Consider the following 17,952-nt stretch of genomic DNA (forward strand, 5'->3'; position numbering starts at 1 on the left):
TACCCCTTACTGCGCAGCCTGGCCTTACAGCCCCCAAGCAGCTTCCCCTGATCTCAGACCTCTTGACCCAGGTGAGGGAGAAGATACTGCACCCAGACGTACAGACTCTCAACCTTTCATCATGGCTTATACCTTAAAGGCTAGCAAGGAGTCCCTGTTAAGCAAACAGGTCCTAGACATCATCACAGAGGCCAGAAGGCCCAGCACCAGAAAATCATACACAGGGAAATGGAAACGTTTCTGCTCCTGGAACCAGTCCAGAGGGTCCAGTACCTCCCATCTCTCTTATCTTGGATTACCTAGCCGAGTTGCTCAATAGTGGCCTCTCTTTCTCCTCTATTAAAATCCATGCCTCAGCCATTTCTGCGCATTATGATTCAAACCCACCCCTCTTCTCTCATCCTTTGATTAAGCAATTCCACAGAGGGGCTTCTAATATCACACCTCCCAGAAGGCCTCCCACGCCATCCTGGGACCTGAATTATGTTCTAGAGAAACTAACCTTACCTCCTTTCGAACCTGCTGCTTCTACAGAATTGAAATTCCTCTCCTGGAAGAGTACCTTCCTGCTAGCTATCACCTCAGCCAGAAGGATATCAGAACTTCAGACTCTCATGGCTGTTGAGCCCTTCATCATTTTCCATGCAGACAGGGTCTCCCTGAGGACTAAAACCTCCTTTATGCCCAAGGTGGTATCTGATGTGACCCTCAACCAGACCATTCATCTACCCACCTTCTTTCCCAACCCTCAAAACAAGGGGGAAAGAGTTCTAAACTCGCTAGATGTGCATAGACAACTCAAATACTATCTGGACCATACTAAACCATTCAGAAAAACAGACCAACTACTTGTCAGCTTTGACCCTGGGGCAGAAAGGAAGCCCATCTCCAAACAAATATTTCCAAATGGATATCACACTGTATCCATTTCTGCTACAGACTACATGGGAACCCCCCCACAAATCTGTCCGTACCCATTCCACTAGGGCAGCCTCCAGTTCCACAGCCTTCCTCAGAGGAGTCCCCACCAGGGACATCTTTGAAGCTGCCACCTGGACATCTGTCCATACCTTTGCAAAGCATTACCACCTACCTCCTTTTTTTTTTTTTTTGAGTCTAGGGCAGGGTTTGCTTCTGCAATTCTGTGTGGCCTACTGACCCATACCTAGGATTGTAACCTATCCTTCCACCCCTCTCCTCAGCTTTGGGAATCCTCCCACAGCTGATGACTGCAACAGTGAAACACGAAGAACATACTATAGTTGTGTACACTTACCATAAATGTAGATGTTCGAGTGTATTCACGCAGTCCTGGTTTCCCTCCCTCCATCCCCCATATGGCATCTTCCCTTAGGGGGACATAAGCTTCCCACGGTGGCTTTTAGCTACCAGGACCACTTTTCCTTATTCCCTTGTGCTTCTGACGGGTTAAGGCAAGAAAAACTGATGTAATGATGTTGGCTGCCTTGCTTTATAGCACTGACGACCTGACGTCAGACTACAGGTGATGGCAGCCAATGCAAAAAAACATTGACTCTGGTATTCGGGCCAGCCGAGGGCTACCACAGCAGGGATAACCCAGAAGTGATGACTGCAACAGTGAATGCACTCGAACATTTACATTTCTGGTACGTGTAAACAACTATACTTTTTGCTGCTTATTTCAGACCCTCCCCAAACAAACGCACTATTGTGCATTTCCTAGTCATAGTGCAAAAAGCCATTCAGGAAATGGGCAGATAGTGTTGCAGACAAGTTTAAGATTCTTAGATAGGTTCTTAGATTAGTACTAGGCTAACTGCCGTTGTGGGCCATTTTTAAGCCTAGCCAATTACTCCATGTGAGAATCAAACCCTGTACCTCTTATCCTTAAGGTAAACACCATTACCATTATGACAACCTCCCACCTTAACCATTATGCCAACCTCCCACCCCAAGGAGCACAATTCTCTGTTTTAGAAATACGCATTTTTAAGGCTCAAAGTGTGGATCTGTTTGCCATTAAAAAAAGAATAATTAGTAGAGCATATAAAATATTGCATGACAATTATAAGAATCAATCAGAGGAGCTTAGAAAGGGTTGGGAAAAGAGACTGGATAAACAATTCACAAAGAGACAATGGGGGGATATATGTATATCTCCCAAATATGCAACAATGTCTAGAAGATTTAGGATCTTTGCCTGGAAGTGTTTACATAGGTATTTTTATACCTGATGTAGACTCCAAAGGAGGTGGATAGCAAATGTTGAAGGTGTGACAGGCAAGAAAGAGGTGGCTGGGAACATATTTTTGGGAGTGTAATGAGCTGGCAGACTTTAGGGATTCCCCTGCAGACCGCTCTGTCGGAGATGGTGGGTGAGCAGATTAGATTGACTGGGGATATGATTTTTTGAGCTATGATACAGAATCGGAATTGCCTAGACCTAGTAAAGCCTTGCCGAGTCTCTGGTGGCTGCCAAAAAAACAATTAATAGAAAATGGAAATTGAAGTCTAGACCAACTTTACTAGAAGTAGTGACTATAGTAACAGAGATAAAGCAACAGGAATTGGGATCTTTAGAAAAGGGAAGAAGCACACTACATAGGAAAAAATGGGAATTGTGAGAACAATATATGCAGAGAAGGAATGAAGTTTAAGAGGCAGGATTTAAATGAGCCATGTAATGCTTAACTGGCAGTGACTGGATAGATTATAAGTTATGTATAATGTTTGTAATTACAGTTGTTTCAGTGATGTCTGTGATGTATAATGTTTGCATCTAAAGTGGTGTCAGTGTTTGTTTTTCATTTATATAAATGTAAGATTGCCTATGTCATACATGATAATTTAATAAAGATGTTTAATGAAAAAAAAAAGTATGGATCTGTTGTCAGGTGTACAGGTGGTGGCATGTAGTTTTCAAAATTAGATAGTCCTTAACATTTGTGTAATATTTTCCCCTTAGCATAATCAACTCTGTATTTGCCCAAGTAGAACAGGTAAGGAACTTTAATGCTGATAAACAGGATTAGGTTTATATGCAAGTACCTTGCTAGCTGCCTTGTGGGACTTTTTAAGCCTAGCCAATTTCCCTTTTTTGGTTGAATTACCCTATCCTGTTTGCTAGCTGCCCTTGTGGGCCGCCTGGCCAGTCACCCTTTTGGTGCTTGAATTAATCTATCCCGTTTGGTGTTAGAAAGGCTTTACCCACCCCATGGCCGATAATTATATATTAGCAGTAGTGAGAATAACTGAAAAATCCATATAGTCTGGCAAACCTTGTTCCTATTGCCCTGCATTGAAACAGTGGGTTCTGAAGTAATCCACTGTAGGTTAGTGTACACCTCCAAATGCTCCTCATGGATGCCAACAATATGTAATATAAATCAGTGGCAATCTTCTAATCTCACCCACCACATGATATAATGCAGTATCCTCTTCTGCCCTTCAATTATACTCAGTAAGACCTAACAAACTATAAAGCTCTCCTCACATCTGTGTAGCCAGCCACTGCCTAAACAGTGATTGGATACACAACTGTCCACAGTACATTGTCAGAGATGTGCCAGTTACAAAACTTTGGGAGAAAATCTGAAGGCGGGTGTAAGTAGAGTTCTTCGTGTTATATTGGCATGGAAAAGCTACTCGTCTGTCAGATGTTTATTTCACCAGTCAGAAACGTATCTTGTTCCAAATGTAGGTAGCATTATTTTGATACATTTTGCTGATTCAATTATTTGCAATACATTTGTGACATTTCTTGCAAAGGCAAACATTCAGTTATGTATATAACAAGACAGCTTTTACAAAATATGCCAGTTCATTCAAACAATATTAATGAGACACAGAAAAACAAAAATAGGTCTTGCCTAAGTCTACATCAGTTACCCCTGACTATTTAAAAGCTTCTGTAACCAAAAAGATAGGAATGTGTGATACCTAGCCAAGCTGTTGTGTATAAATTCCCAGATTTACAACAGGTTTTGAGATGAAGAAATCAGCACTCATCAGAGTGGAGTGAAATTAACAGAATAAGAAGAGGAAAAATAATCGATTTAACAACAAGGCCGTCATTTAATCACTACATTCCCCTATTCTGAAGAAGTGCCCTAACTGGATTCCGCTTTGCTTGATATGAACATGGACAGGGAAGAAAGCATTTAATTTTGCCAGCAAGGAAATGTGTATAAATTGAGAATTATAAGAATGAACAAAAAAGACTTTTGTGTCACTCTGTAGTGTTTACCTCACTCAACATCAAAAGATGGTGGCATTACACATAAGCTTCATTTACTGTAGTACTTAAATGTTTGACCTCTGTAAGTCAAACGTTTTACATGTGGTAACAATGAAATTATATCAAGTAATGACTAATCTGAATGAAAGGTAGACTACACTGTACTGGCCATGAGAATGTTATAAATCAAACGTAATGCGTAACAGCAAGCACCTGAAGGACCAACTTTGCAATTTCCAGACAACACAACAGGCACAAGTGTCTACCAAAACAAAACTGTCACAAACATACACAGAAATATTACATTAATATGTTAAACCTAGTCTTTTAAAGAAATTTTAGAAAATTACTTAAACCTAAAAAAGTCATTATGTGATAAAACAGTTTTGTGAAACCACTTCAAAACAGTGTGAGCATTTGCTAACTTTAATCTTGCTTCCCAACATTAAAAGCTAATGAGATGTGTAGGCAGAAGGAAAAATTCATAAATACATACAGGTTGTTAATGAAATGCACACAGTTTTTAATCAGTAGTTGTACTGATACTGTCAAGGCTGATATACAAAAATTCCACTTTGTTTGGTTAGGCGAGACTGGAAGTCTCTTGTAAGATTTTGGTGATGGAGTCTGTTTTGGGTGATTTGACACCTGCCAATCTGTTCTGCACATTGAGAAAGATGAAGACTTTTGGCTTCTTCGAGAGAGATGGTGTGGGCAACAGGGGCTGCCACATAGCAGCAGATATGATTTCCCATTTTGTTTTATCCATTCATCATCCTCTTTTTCTGTAATATAGGGTTCCATTTCCATGGTGGCTACATTTTAATCTCTCCCAAAAGAACATTAGTCAGCATCTGAAACATTACAACTGTTAGACAGAGGTGTGGCTGGGAAGTGTTCCTGCAGTTTCCGAACACCTCCTAACAGACTTCATATGGCATAAGGATAAACTCTCCAAACCGACAGTAACATAAGGTAGGCTTTTAGTATGAAAGATCAGGATGGTCTGTTATATTTCAATAATTGCAGAGCAAATCTTTTGTGAACACAAACATATCCCTGATGGTGGTTAAACACTAAACCATGTAATAGTAATCTAAGGTCAGTTCAGTAAGTAAAAACAAGCCAAATGTTAATTTTAATTCCAACAAACATGAAGTGATACACCAAACAAGTCCTGAAACTTCTTATCCCCTTACACAACTTCTGTAATATATATACATACCCAGGAGGTCAGCTATGTACAATCATCTGCTAAATAGTGAAGGTATTACTGGATCATCCATTGTTTTGTTGAGTGATAGTGTACCTTGAGAGCACATCCCTCATTTGGCAGATCCTTCTTCGTGTTATGTTGGGTAACAGTTGTCATGACAGAATCAAAATACAGATGTGAGATTTCACGTAGCTCTTGTATCTGACCTTCATACTAATCTCTTCTGAAATGACTGGCCTAAGCTTAAAATATGGCTGTTGACAGTGCTTTACAGTTTTTTTTGTAAATATAATGCATTCTTTCCACTCCAGGAGTACTAATTACTGTGATGGCATCAGCAAACATTGCAAAAGTAAAACTGAATGCAGGAAAAAAAGAAGCTGTCACATAAATCGTAAATATTTTTGTTGGGGAAGCCTTCACTCCCCACATCTCTGTGTCTCTAAACATACTAACTCTGGAATTGCACAACCTTGGGGTTAATGGCAAACTTCATCAACTCAGAAATTTCCTTGATCTTAAATTAGTACTGCCAGTGTATGATACTACAATGGGTCTGACGATTCATGGTCAACTTTATTTGTTAAACAGGGTAAAGCACTTATTCACATTAACCTCTTTCATACTCAGACCTGGAGTACTATCTGGATAAGTGGGTTGATAAGAGGAACACACTAGGCAAATAGAGGTTGAAGGAACAACAGAAGTCAGCTCATTAATGGCTCATGGCCTTTAATACTCAACTCTAACTGCCAGACAGGTATTCCTCTCCAAATAAAGCTACACTAATTAAGTCTGTGTATCCTAAGCAAGTGGCTGTTTTAACACCTGGATTGCCACTGAATTGATAAAGGTGAAGAAATACAGAGAAGAAACTCATTCCGCTTCAACTCTGCCAGTTATGATACTTCTTACATGGCTTGTATAATTGAGAAGCTAGCTACTAAAGTCAAACCATAGTCTTAATTTGGGGATATATGTATGTATATATTTTTTTATTGTAAACCTTAGCTCTCTCACGAGTGGAAAACAGTATGTTTGCAGCTTCTCTTTTAATTTTTGAGTACTAGTACATTGAGTCTAGAGCAGTTTCCCTAGTATTTAATGTAATCACCACACCATTAACCTTTTTTAAGTGCTGTCATCTTTCCTAACCATTCAATTGACAATAGAAACAACACCCCAATCCTTTTCAGTCCCTTTCCCTATTACTAGACTTAAAATAAGTAAAGAACTTCTAGATTGCATATCCATGGGCAAAGATGGCCTCACCCTAAATTTCAGAAAATTTGTAAACATATTTGCTAAAGATTTGTCACATATTTTGCCCTCTCACTTTGATGTTGTATTTAAGTGATCTCTGGAAAATAGCTCATATTATCACAGCTACAAAATCTCAGTATTTTTCCAAACTCCAAAAATTCTTGAAGCATCTACCTCTAAACTGACAGACCACCCAGACAAGAATGGTTTGCTTTCATATGAATAGCATGTTTTCAGATCTGCATTTAATTCCATCTCATCATTGTAATTATTTTAAATGATTCTGTCTGTAGGTATGCAGTTTGTGCCGAGTATATGGATGCAGTTTTCCTTACTTTCATTTAGACTTTTTATTCTTTATATCCCCTTTAGTGTTTCATATCTGCTTTCAGAATTTGAATTTTGCATTAGTGTTTGCTGTTAATTCCAAAATGAATTTTGTTTTGATTAAACATACCCTTTAGGACTCAAAATCTGTTCTCTTCTCTTTGCCAGTCCAAAACAAATGCATATACTTCCTCGAGGTATGCTGCTTTTTTCTGTGGTATTATGTGGTATTCATTTTTTTCATATTCTGAGGACAATGTTCCCTCTCCAAAATGTGAGCTCAAAGTTTTTCATGTAAGCAGTTTTCCTTTGTTTTCTATCTTGTTAACATATTAACTCTCTTAAAGTTCGTTATATGTTTTTTTGAGATGTTTGTAAGACTATATTAATGTGTTTCCTTAAATGTTTTCTTAGCTTAGGATATTTGTATAATTTTTCTTAAGTATGTCTGTTTTATTATTTTTTGATAACTATAATGTGTAGGGTAAATATGCTTATTTTTGTATACAGTTTATGGATTCCCCTGCCTGTTATATTTTAATACACTTCCTTCATTTGCTTTTTCAGATGCATGGGTATTTCATTCTTATGTTAGCAATATACCTGAAAAGTATACTGGGGAAGATATGTATGTGCAAAGTTTTTCTCTTCTTTTTCTTGTTGGAATAAGACTTGCTGTGTTTTTTGTGAAGTTTGTGTATTGTTTTAACCTTTTTAAATAAAGGCATACAAAAATGCTGTCCATCTGGGCATCACTCATACAAGGCTGCGTGCCTCCTGCAGCTTCTTAACTTACATAAACAACTCTTCGTTGGGGTGGGGTCCCGTTTTGCATTGGCCTTGTAGTAAATGGCATCAATTTGCAGAGTATGTTGCTGAAAGCAGCACATAGTAACTAAGCTAAAATTGTAGCGGAGCAAATTGATGGTGTGTTTCACAACTCTGCTCATGGGGAATGCCATTCTTACTTAATAAGTCTTTAGCCAAGAACACTGTTTTCACTTAATTGGGGATGTTAGAAAGATTGTTTACTAGTAATTGGGTTCAGAGCGAGTGTTCAGGAATCTCATTTTGATGAGACGTGACTGCTAGTGAGAAGAGAGACGTGTAGAATCTTTGTGTACAAATCTAAAAACCCTTTGAGATGTGCACAGGGCACAGACCAAGTAAATTAATGCGCACACTATAGAGGAATGCATGCTGCACAGCCTTCATTGTTTTGATATGGATTTTCTTTATTTTTATCTAAAATGTATTTGGTAATGAATCAGCTATAGAACTGCTGTGGTAGGAATTCATACATACGAAACATGTTCCTGACTTGTTTACTGCTGTGTAATGAATGATATTTAACTTATTCTGATAACCCCCATTCTTCTGTTTGTTGCAGCCAAAATTCCCAGGGCCCTTTGTCTGAAAGAATTGGTTTGCAGCTAATGGATATTCATTATCTTGAGATAAATATGGTAGTTTTTAGAAACGCTGCTCAGCTGTTTGTCAGAAATGCTGTTAGCAAAATGTTAAATGCTGTTTTCAGCAATAGATAGCTCTAAATGCCTAGCAGTACAGCAGACATTGTGAGTGTCAGTAAATATGTTGTTGTTTTCATAGTGTGTGGGGTCATTGATGGTGTTCTTTGTTAAATAACAAGTTGTTGCACACCAGGTCATGTACTGAGATTCAGATGTAGAGAGCCCAAACTAGATAAGAGGATTACTGTGCATTTGTGAATTGTTTGGCTAAACCCGGCATGCAGAAAATTACTTGTCAATCAAGTATGGGACATTGCCAGACAGAAGCAGCAAGCACCACACATAAAATTATATTGTAAATCTTTGTAGCTACAGAGGTTAAGCATATTAATTACTTGGATTAATATACTGGGAACTGACAAGAGTCCTTTCATAAAAATGTGAATGGATGACCTGCTAGTAGCTTACTGAAGTAACTTCACCAGACATCTTCCAAAAAAAATATAAAAATTGATGTTGATTGCATATGATATATTAGCTTTCTGTAATATTGCCTTAGAGTGATATAAACAATATCTTCTGAATGGATATACAATGATATAATATCACATATTGGATGTCCTGTGAATGGAGTCTCATCTGAATTGTGCTTTCCCCTTTTCTGCAGATTTGTCTCCACAATCCATGCATTAATTGTTGGATTTTTCTGTCTTTACATCTTGTGGTTTGACGATGTTGTGAACAGTGACCTTGTCTGGTAAGGCAAAATCTAAAAATCCTACAGATCTTCCTTGTGTCTTCTGTTACATGATAGCTTTGATACTGATGTCTGTTCTCTGACTTTGCAGTTTACTTTTAGCAGGATTATGCAGCAAATGACATCATGGACAAGTGCTTTGGAAACTAGAATAAAACATCTCCATAACCACACTGAATGTCAGATCACTTAACCTTTCCCATAGCTGCTGGTGAGAGCTTGCAGAGGACTTCACAGCAAATGAAATGTTATGTCTCAGGGTACCCTTACTAAATGAACTGTAGACCTGAAATGAGAAAACGTAAACGCTTAGTAAAAATATCTACTGTTTCCAAAGATGAGGTTCAGATATGCTGTAGTCCTTCTTCATATCTTGTACATTTGCTGACTTTATTGGCAGTTGTCACACAGTTGCTATAGATAGTGTGCTGTAGATAGGGTTAGCAGTGTGCAGCACTCAGGTGTAGAATACTATAGCAGCATTCTTTGCTGCATTGCTAACAGCAACCAAAGAGCTGGTGTTTTCTAGGCAAGCTGCTGAGCTATTGAATTATTCTAGCTGCAGGACAGTTTGGAGTAGGCAGCAAGAAGCTAAATGAAGATAAGTAGAACAGAGCAGGCAGTATTGTGTAAAACATACAGCATATACAGCATATCTATGCATTTTTGGTGGCAGTGTGCTTTAAAGGACAAAAATAATAGGTTCAGTCTTAAAAGCATACATAACCTGGGTTTGAAACTTACAGCCACCATTCCATAGTGAGTGACCCAAAACAAGTCTTTTATATTTCCTAAAGATAACAAGTTTTAATTTATATTGCTAATCTCAGTCTGTCCTTAAGCATCATACTTGTGCAGTGAGTACAAATGCTAGCCTGCATGTCTTCAGTCCCAGCTCCACAAAGGTACAGCCAGGACTTGTCTGCACCAGAGAATGCTCATGCAATGCACTCCTGTCCCCATCAAGATATGAGTGCTGGCCACTGGCTACTCAGTCGTACTTCTTGTGGTTGGCTGTCTTCTCAAGCTTTAGATCCACTGCTCAAATCTCATTCGCTTAAGTGTTAGGTTTAAAAATCTATGCCAGCAAAGACATGTTCACTGTATGCTAGTCTACTGTTGGTCCTGCATTGTAATACTTGTCCTTCTGGGACTCACCAGAATGTTGGTGCATCTAGACATGGCACCTGCAGACCTAAAGGAGCAAGTTGCCAGCATCAGCTTTTTGGAACTTGGCAGATAATGCAGGATGTTCCCATTCCTGTCTTAATTGGTCAGAGGTACTGAAATGCCTGCAGTATTCATGGTGTCTCCTTAGAATCCCAGGATGCTTCTTATGATCCATGAGCAAGAGTTTGTGTTGTATGTAATGTAAGTGGATTTGCAGCTAATGATTAATAGGTTAGTTCTGTATATTTGTATTTTCAAGGAGTGCAGTAAGCCTTCTTTGTGAAAATGGATTTAAAAATCCAGGTGATTCAGTAATTCAGTGCTGTCACACATCGCATTAGTAACAAATAGTCTACTATGCAGCAGTAGTAAATGATGAAGGAAGTCGTATCCCAGAGATTAAATGTAATGTTAATATATATATATATATATATATATATATATATATTTTTTTTTTTTTTAAGTAAAGCAAGATGCCTGATCTACATAACGGCAACATATAAACTCTAGCATCTGTTTAGTTATCAGTACCCCTCCAGTATAACTTATTCTCAAGCTGGGGGTCCTTTACTCTGCTCTCACATCTTGAATAAAGAATTGATGCTGCAGGCAGGTGCCCTATGTGCATTCCCCCCTAAAAACGCAAACACCTGTAAGCCAGGAGTACTTCTTTTCGTACTGGCATTACAGTACTAAAAACACATTGAAACATCTTCGCCTCTAATTTCTCATTGAGCTACTGTTGTACATGTATTACTGCTTAAACAAAATATTCCAAGTATCTGAAGAAGTCCAGTTTGTAGGACAAAGAGAAGTTATACTTTTGCCTCATCTGAATTGTGCTTATTGGAAAATAAAATAATTCCCTCCACACACTTCCATTCCTGTTCTTGTTTACTTTTTTTTCTTAAGTATGCAACCAAGTTGGAAGCTTAAATTACATGGTCCCAGCCATAAGAGTAGGTAGGTTTAATAGGGTCTATATTATATCATCGAACGCTGATTGATCGACCTAATTTAAGCGAAAGCTTACAATCTCGAACTGTCAGATCAGCGATTTTTTTTCCCAGGAAAAAAATCGCTGATCCAAAACACATACACAACACAAGCACACCAAACAAACAGAAATCCACACACATACACCTAAAATCTGATACCTAACCCTACACTGAACTATGCACACACCACTAACTACCCACTTACCTTAACCCAAACCCTAACCCTAAGGTCAGTCACTATCGCACACTCACCTCACCCGTTCCCTAACCCTAACTCACTTAAATCCCCCCTAACCCTCATGTCCACTCAATCGCGCACACACCTAACCCGAGCCCTAACCCTAACTCACCTAAATCACCCTAACACTCACATCCACACAATCGCACACTTACCTGAATCCGACCGTTAACTTTCCACCATAACACTGAAAATACTGAAGCAACAGAAACGGACAACCAAATTCTTTCCCTAGGAAAAAAATTAGTTTCTGCTGCTTCGATATTTTGCAGTTTCATGAAAATAAGTTTGATCAATCAGCGTTCGCTTTTTTAAGCGTTCGAGGATATAATATAGACCCGGTTTAATAGTTATGGTAGCTATGTTACATATTCTATGGGCCTAAATTGAGTGGTTGCTTGTAAAACATTTACAGTTATTAGATTTTAACCATGTTTTTCTTTTCTTAATGGTGAAACTGAATTTTGATAAGCTGTTGCTGTCCTTGATTATGGTGGGTATGGATTTCCATAGTTTTGGGGGTTAGTAAGGAGAAGTTATTACTCTGGGTAATTTGCTGCAGTAAATGCTTAAGGAAGATGTGTAAAGCTGTAGTGGTTTTGGCAATGCTATGTATGCCCAGTAAGGAAGGGAAGTGTGTCTAGTTTGAGTAGATTATAAAGACACGAGTCCAAAATGCATTTCTGTGTGAATCAGCGTTAGTTTGACTTTAGCCAAAACTGAACAGTGATGCTCTGTGTATGGCTCAAATGTTAGGAAGTGGAAGATTCTGTCTAAGGTTGTTTGTAAAGACAATATATTCTTTTCAGACATGGCAACAAGTAGCGGGAGATGATATTCCAGCTGTAGGAGAAGTGTTGTTTTTATAATAGTAGATAGTCTTCATAGTTCACTGTTGCAGTACTGGCACTTGGAATTTTTGCCTGCAGAAGCCTGATACCTGGGTTGATTTTCGGAGCTCTTCTCTGTAACACTTATAGGCTAGGAGTACTTTCTCTCATGCTGACATCCTGATGTCTGCCTGCACTATCTCCAGATCTTTCTTGCAGCAGTTTGATGAGCATCTTAAGTACTCTGCTCATATCAGTTCATCAGGTTGGTGTGAAACCAGAGGTCTATGGTAAGTACCCTTCTGGGATGTACTTTTCATCTTTGAATAGTGTTGTTATGGTTTTGGCTAGATGTATTGTAGATTTTAACTTCTAAGGTGAGTAACTGTTTTAGATGCAGTAAGCAAGTACCGTTTGTAGACTTCCATAGCTTCTGTCTTTTTTTGATTACATCCAGAGCTTTTTTTGCCCAGTTATCCCCACTGTGTTTCCTTCAACAAAAGAACCATACTGCACGGGATAATCGGTCCCAAAAGTCATATCAGTAAATAGGATATTATTCTGCCATGGTGTCCTATGACTCTTCCTGTGACTACTGACAGAGAAGTAAAATGCCTTTGGAGAAGCACCCAACAGAAAAGAAATTCTGTGAGGCTAGTGACATTACCTCCAATTCCAGTAGCTCTCCATAGGTGCAAAGAATCCAGTCCCACTGAGGCACTTAACAGCCCAGTATCTATTTCAGCCAAGGATTCTGACATGACTGTTCAGGAAATTGCCATGCATTTGGCCTATAGCACGTACATTTGAACCAAAAATATCTCTGCTGTCTGTTGGTCCTAAGGCCTCATTAAAAGCTTCAGGTTCTGATGCACAGGTTATAATCATCATCATCATCATCATCATCATCATCATCACTGGGGTGGGTGGCTTCCCCATGCTGTTTATTTAGGAAGAGAGCAGCAGAAACTGTCTCAAGGTATTGGGCATAAACCTGATTCCTGAGTTATCCATACTGGACTGCACACATGAACACAGGCTGAAGACATTGAGGCCAAAAAAAAAAAAAAGACATTGGTGATCTTACCTCAATCGCTGCTGATTGGGCCTTAGACATTTTCCCCAACCGAGTTTTCTCACAGGATATCTTCAGGTTGACTTAGGATTTTGTGGATTTTCTGAAATCCAGACATCTAGCTTCTAAAGAGAAAAAAAATATCAGGGGTACCATCTCTTAATGAGATCCTTCCTCCCAGGTTGAAGTTAGATACCTCAGATTCAGAAATTAAAGGAATGGAAGAAAACTGGCCTGTATGAACCTAATGTCTCTATTCTGTTACTTTCAGTCTCACACTGAAGGCACCCTGTTTTTATGCTTCACCACCTGAGGGTGTTTCATTTGGCAGCATCCTTCACAGACTGAAGGAGACCTTCAAATGGGAAGCAAAAGAGGACTCATGGGCTCTGATCAGTTATCATATGATGTTATGTAGTCCAATCTCGCCTACATTCTTACCCGTGAGTTTGGAGCCGAATATCGGCTCCAACTCGGCCATATTTTTCTAGCTCGAAGTCTTCTATTGGCTGGGCTAAGCAGGTGTCCCATGCTGCACTGCTCCATATCCCCAGATCTCGTTTGCTGCTCGTGTAGCTCGGACGTGGTCTCGCTCTTGGCTGTGGCTAAGTACCCTTTTTCTTGTTATTCTGAAAAATCTACTTATAAACAAAAAGCTATTTTAATAGCTATTCTCTATTTGGTGTTGTATTGGTTTTAGGTAGTGTGTTTGTGGTATCCTGCTAACTGTTCTATCGGGCTAGGCCTGTTTCAGTTAGAGGACCTAGTCCTCTTGTCCTGTGTTGTTCGCGCTAAAATCGTTTAAGTTAGAGGTTTTAGTGTTGGTCTTCCCCTTGGTATTCGCGGTTAAAAAAACGTTTTAGTTAGAGGTTTTTAGCCTTTTTTGTCTCAGTGCGTGTTCTTTCCGAGTTTTGTGTGTGTGCTGTGATATATAATACTTGCTCCCGCGTTTTGTGGTGCTTGCTTGTCTGTGTCCTTTCTTGTCAGACAGTGACTTGTGCTGTGTTGGTATTGGTGATTACTCGTTGAAAGATGTCCAAAGATTCCAAGAAGCGCAAACCTTCGGGTTTTAAAAAGTGCTCTAAGTGTGGTTACAAAATGTCCATCACCAATGGACATTCCGTTTGTGTTTATTGCCTGGGAGCGATCCATCTGCAGGAGTCATGTAGCTTCTGCCATGCTTTTAGTTCCAGAGTGCTTCAAGAAAGAAAGAATAAGCTGATTTTAAAGGGACTCTTGAAACCCTCGTTCGAAGAGGCCATGAATACTGCTTCCAGTCCAGAATCAAAGTCCTCTAAGTCAAAAAAGAGATCTCTGGCTCCTTCAGTTTCCTCGGAGTCTCCGGAGAAAGTTACAAAACTTGCTTCGACCTCCACGGCTCCACTGTCCTCGGGGCCACAGGAAGTGTCGGTGTTGATGGAACCCGTGTCGGCTCCAATTATGTTGGAATCTCTTTGGAGCCGATCGCCCAGTCTCAGACCAGTTTCACCTGAGAGGAGATCTTGATCTCCCTCCATGTCCTCCAAATCCTCCAGGACTCTTTCAGATGTGGATGTTGATAGGGTGGTGCAGAGGCTCCTCCATTCACCAGTTTTGGCAAAATTGTTTTCGGCTCCGTCCCAGTCGGCTCCGGAGCCCGTCCCCGACACCTTCTTCGATCATTCCTCCTCCGAGCGCATCTCTGTCTTCGGAGCCAGAGTGTTCCGCTCCATGTGATGTTCCTAGGTCGGTTCCGATGGCCTCTTCGGCCCTATCGGTACCGACGTCGGCTCCGAGGGACTTGGGATTATTCAGTTGGGCCCGAGGGGGACATCTCGGGACATATTTCGGTTCCAAGTCTCCTGCTTGGTGCATCGGCTCGAGGAACCCCGACTCCTGTCATGGTCTCGGAGGCTGGCTGGTCCTCGGACTCGGGGGGGGGGGCTGCCTTTGAGGCCATGCGGACTGCACTGGCCAGATCGTCAGCTACATCATGCGGGTCGGTCATTCTGTCCCCCACCACTCCGGTGAGAGCCTCTGATCACCACCTATCTGTAGACAGCGGAGCACCAAGGCCTAGGGATACCCCCACGAGTGGTCCCCAAGTTTCTGAGGGCCCTTCAGAGTTCATGCCTGAGGAGCCCCCTAGAAAGAAAACGTGCAAGAGGAAGCACATAGACTCCCAGGATGAGACCCTCACCTCAGATACTAACCTCGAGGAATCGGAGGGATCCCCCAAGTCATCCTCTGATGATGTTTCCTGCTCCAACATCCTGGAGATTTTGAAACAGAGGTGACTGGCTATCCAAAGCCCCCTCCGAGGAGGAGTCGGTCTTCCTGAAGGCCTTTGGTGCTCAGCCCTCCGCCTCCTGGGTGTCCCCACCCTTCGACGAGCTTCTGGATTTAATTTGTCAGAGGGCGTGGGAGAACCCTGATTCTGTGGAACCTGTACCCAGGCATCCCAATAAGTTTCTTTCAGCTCCCCCAGGTAAGGTGTTTTTGTCCAAAGGAGTCCCTGTGGATGCCATGGTGGTGGCGGCGGCCACTCAGAAGGAAGTAGCGGAGACTTCTTCCTCCGTCCATCCTCCTAACAAGGAGTCTAGGACCATGGACCGGTACGAGAAGCATACCCTCTCGTCAGCGACCTTTACCTTACGGTCGCTGAACTATCTGTCTCATTTTACTTGGCTCCAGAGAGATCTCCTCAAGGAGTTAGGAGATACTCTCGTGGGTAACGTTCCTGAGGCGGTGGCCCAGACATCTACCCTCAATTCGATCGTGAACTCCTCCATGCGGCTCATTTCATATGCAGCCGATGGAGCGAGTAGGGCAGCAAGCTCAGGAGTCGCCCTTAGAAGGCAAGCCTGTATGCGCCTTTGTCATTTCGCGGAGGCCTTCAAGTCTTCTTTCACTGACGCCCCCTTTGATGGTTCTTCTTTGTTCAGAACCAAAGTGAAAGACACCCTCACCAGGTGCGAGCAAGAGGGAAAGACCCTGTCTGCTGTAGGGAGTCCGTTTTTCCCTTCCCTCTATGCCTTACCCCAAGGCCCAGTGGGGCGAGAAGATGTGGTTCAAAAAATCACAGAGGTTTTTTCCAGCCGCACAAGGCGAGTCCCCCTCCAGAGGCAGAGGAGGGGAAGGTTATTCAGGGAGACGCCGCCCTAGAGGCAGAGGGGGCCCCTGCAATTTGGGAGACTGCGATTCCTTTCGCGGCTCTCCCTTCCATCGTTCCTGATGGGATGCCCGACAGTGCTTCTCCGTAGCCAGTCGGGGGTCGAATATCATTATAGCCGGAAGCCTGGCAAAGCATCACACAGGACTGCTGGGTATTATGAATAATTTCCGGAGGTTATGTCATTCCCTTTTTGTCAGACCCCCCTCCAGTCAGAAAAATCCCGGACGTTCCACCCAGTCAAAGGGATCAAGCAGCCTCAGAGGTCTCAAAGCTGCCAGAAAAGGGAGCCATCCAGCATGTCCCCTCAGACCAAGTCTGATTAGGGACTTACTCAAGATTCTTTTTGGTGCCGAAAAGAACAGGGGACCTGAAACCCATATTAGATCTCAGCCAATTGAGCAACTATGTACAGAAGTCCAAGTTCCGTATGGTCACACTACAATCGATTCTCCCATTGTTGGGAGAAGAGGCATGGATGTGCTTCATCGACCTCAAGGATGCTTACTACCATGTCAAAATGGACAGGGCATCCAGGAGTCACCTACACTTCCGGTTGGGAGCCAGTCATTTCCAGTTTCGAGCCCTGCCTTTTGGTCTCACCACAGCCCCCAGGGTGTTCACCAAGTGCATGGCGGTGGTGACTGCTCACTTGAGACGTCAAGGATTCCAAGTGTTTCTGTATCTGTATAACTGGCTCCTTACCGCCCCCACCAGGCATCTACTAATCCAAACCAGGGATGCTACCATCACTTTCTGTCAGCGGTTGGGCATAACACTAAATTGGGAAAAATCTGCCTTGTTGCCCTCACAGCGTGTCATTTTTATAGACGCAGAATTAGACACCATTCGAATATGAGCATTTTTACCGCAGGAGAGAATCGAAGTCTTACAGCAACAGGTGCATGCTCTGATGCCCCTGAGGAAAGCAAAGGCAAGATGGGTTCTTCAACTCCTGGGGACCATGGCAGCAACAATTATGTTGGTCCCTCTAGCGAGATTGCACATGAGACTTCTTCAATGGCTCCTCTTTGCTCAATGGTCTCTCCAAAAACTTCCACTTTCTCACCCTATTTTGCTCACAGACAGATGCAAACAGGATCTTAGTTGGTGGCTTTGCACCAACAATCTGGACAGGGGAAAACCCTTCGTTCCACCAATCCCGGTTGTCACAGTGACCACGGACACCTCCCAGATGGGGTGGGGGGATGCATTATCTCGGCAGGACGGTCCAAG

The 17,952-nt window shown here is 41.6% G+C and overlaps 1 protein-coding gene across 7 annotated transcripts in view; it reads left to right on the forward strand.

The window, feature by feature from the left end:
* Positions 1–17,952, forward strand: part of LOC122812252 (TLC domain-containing protein 4-like) — a 1,080,923-nt gene that overhangs the window by 754,367 nt on the left and 308,604 nt on the right. For 6 of the 7 annotated variants that reach the window (XM_044084636.1, XM_044084635.1, XM_044084640.1 and 3 more), the window contains one exon: positions 9,165–9,254. In XM_044084636.1, the coding sequence (XP_043940571.1) occupies positions 9,165–9,254 (90 nt within the window). Of the gene's footprint in view, positions 1–9,164; positions 9,255–17,952 lie in introns of those variants that run through there. The other variant, XM_044084642.1, reaches the window with a different exon arrangement.

This window comes from Protopterus annectens, chromosome 9.part0, assembly GCF_019279795.1.
Source record: "Protopterus annectens isolate FY-2018-M chromosome 9.part0, PAN1.0, whole genome shotgun sequence".
In the NCBI taxonomy this organism is placed as follows: domain Eukaryota; kingdom Metazoa; phylum Chordata; order Ceratodontiformes; family Protopteridae; genus Protopterus; species Protopterus annectens.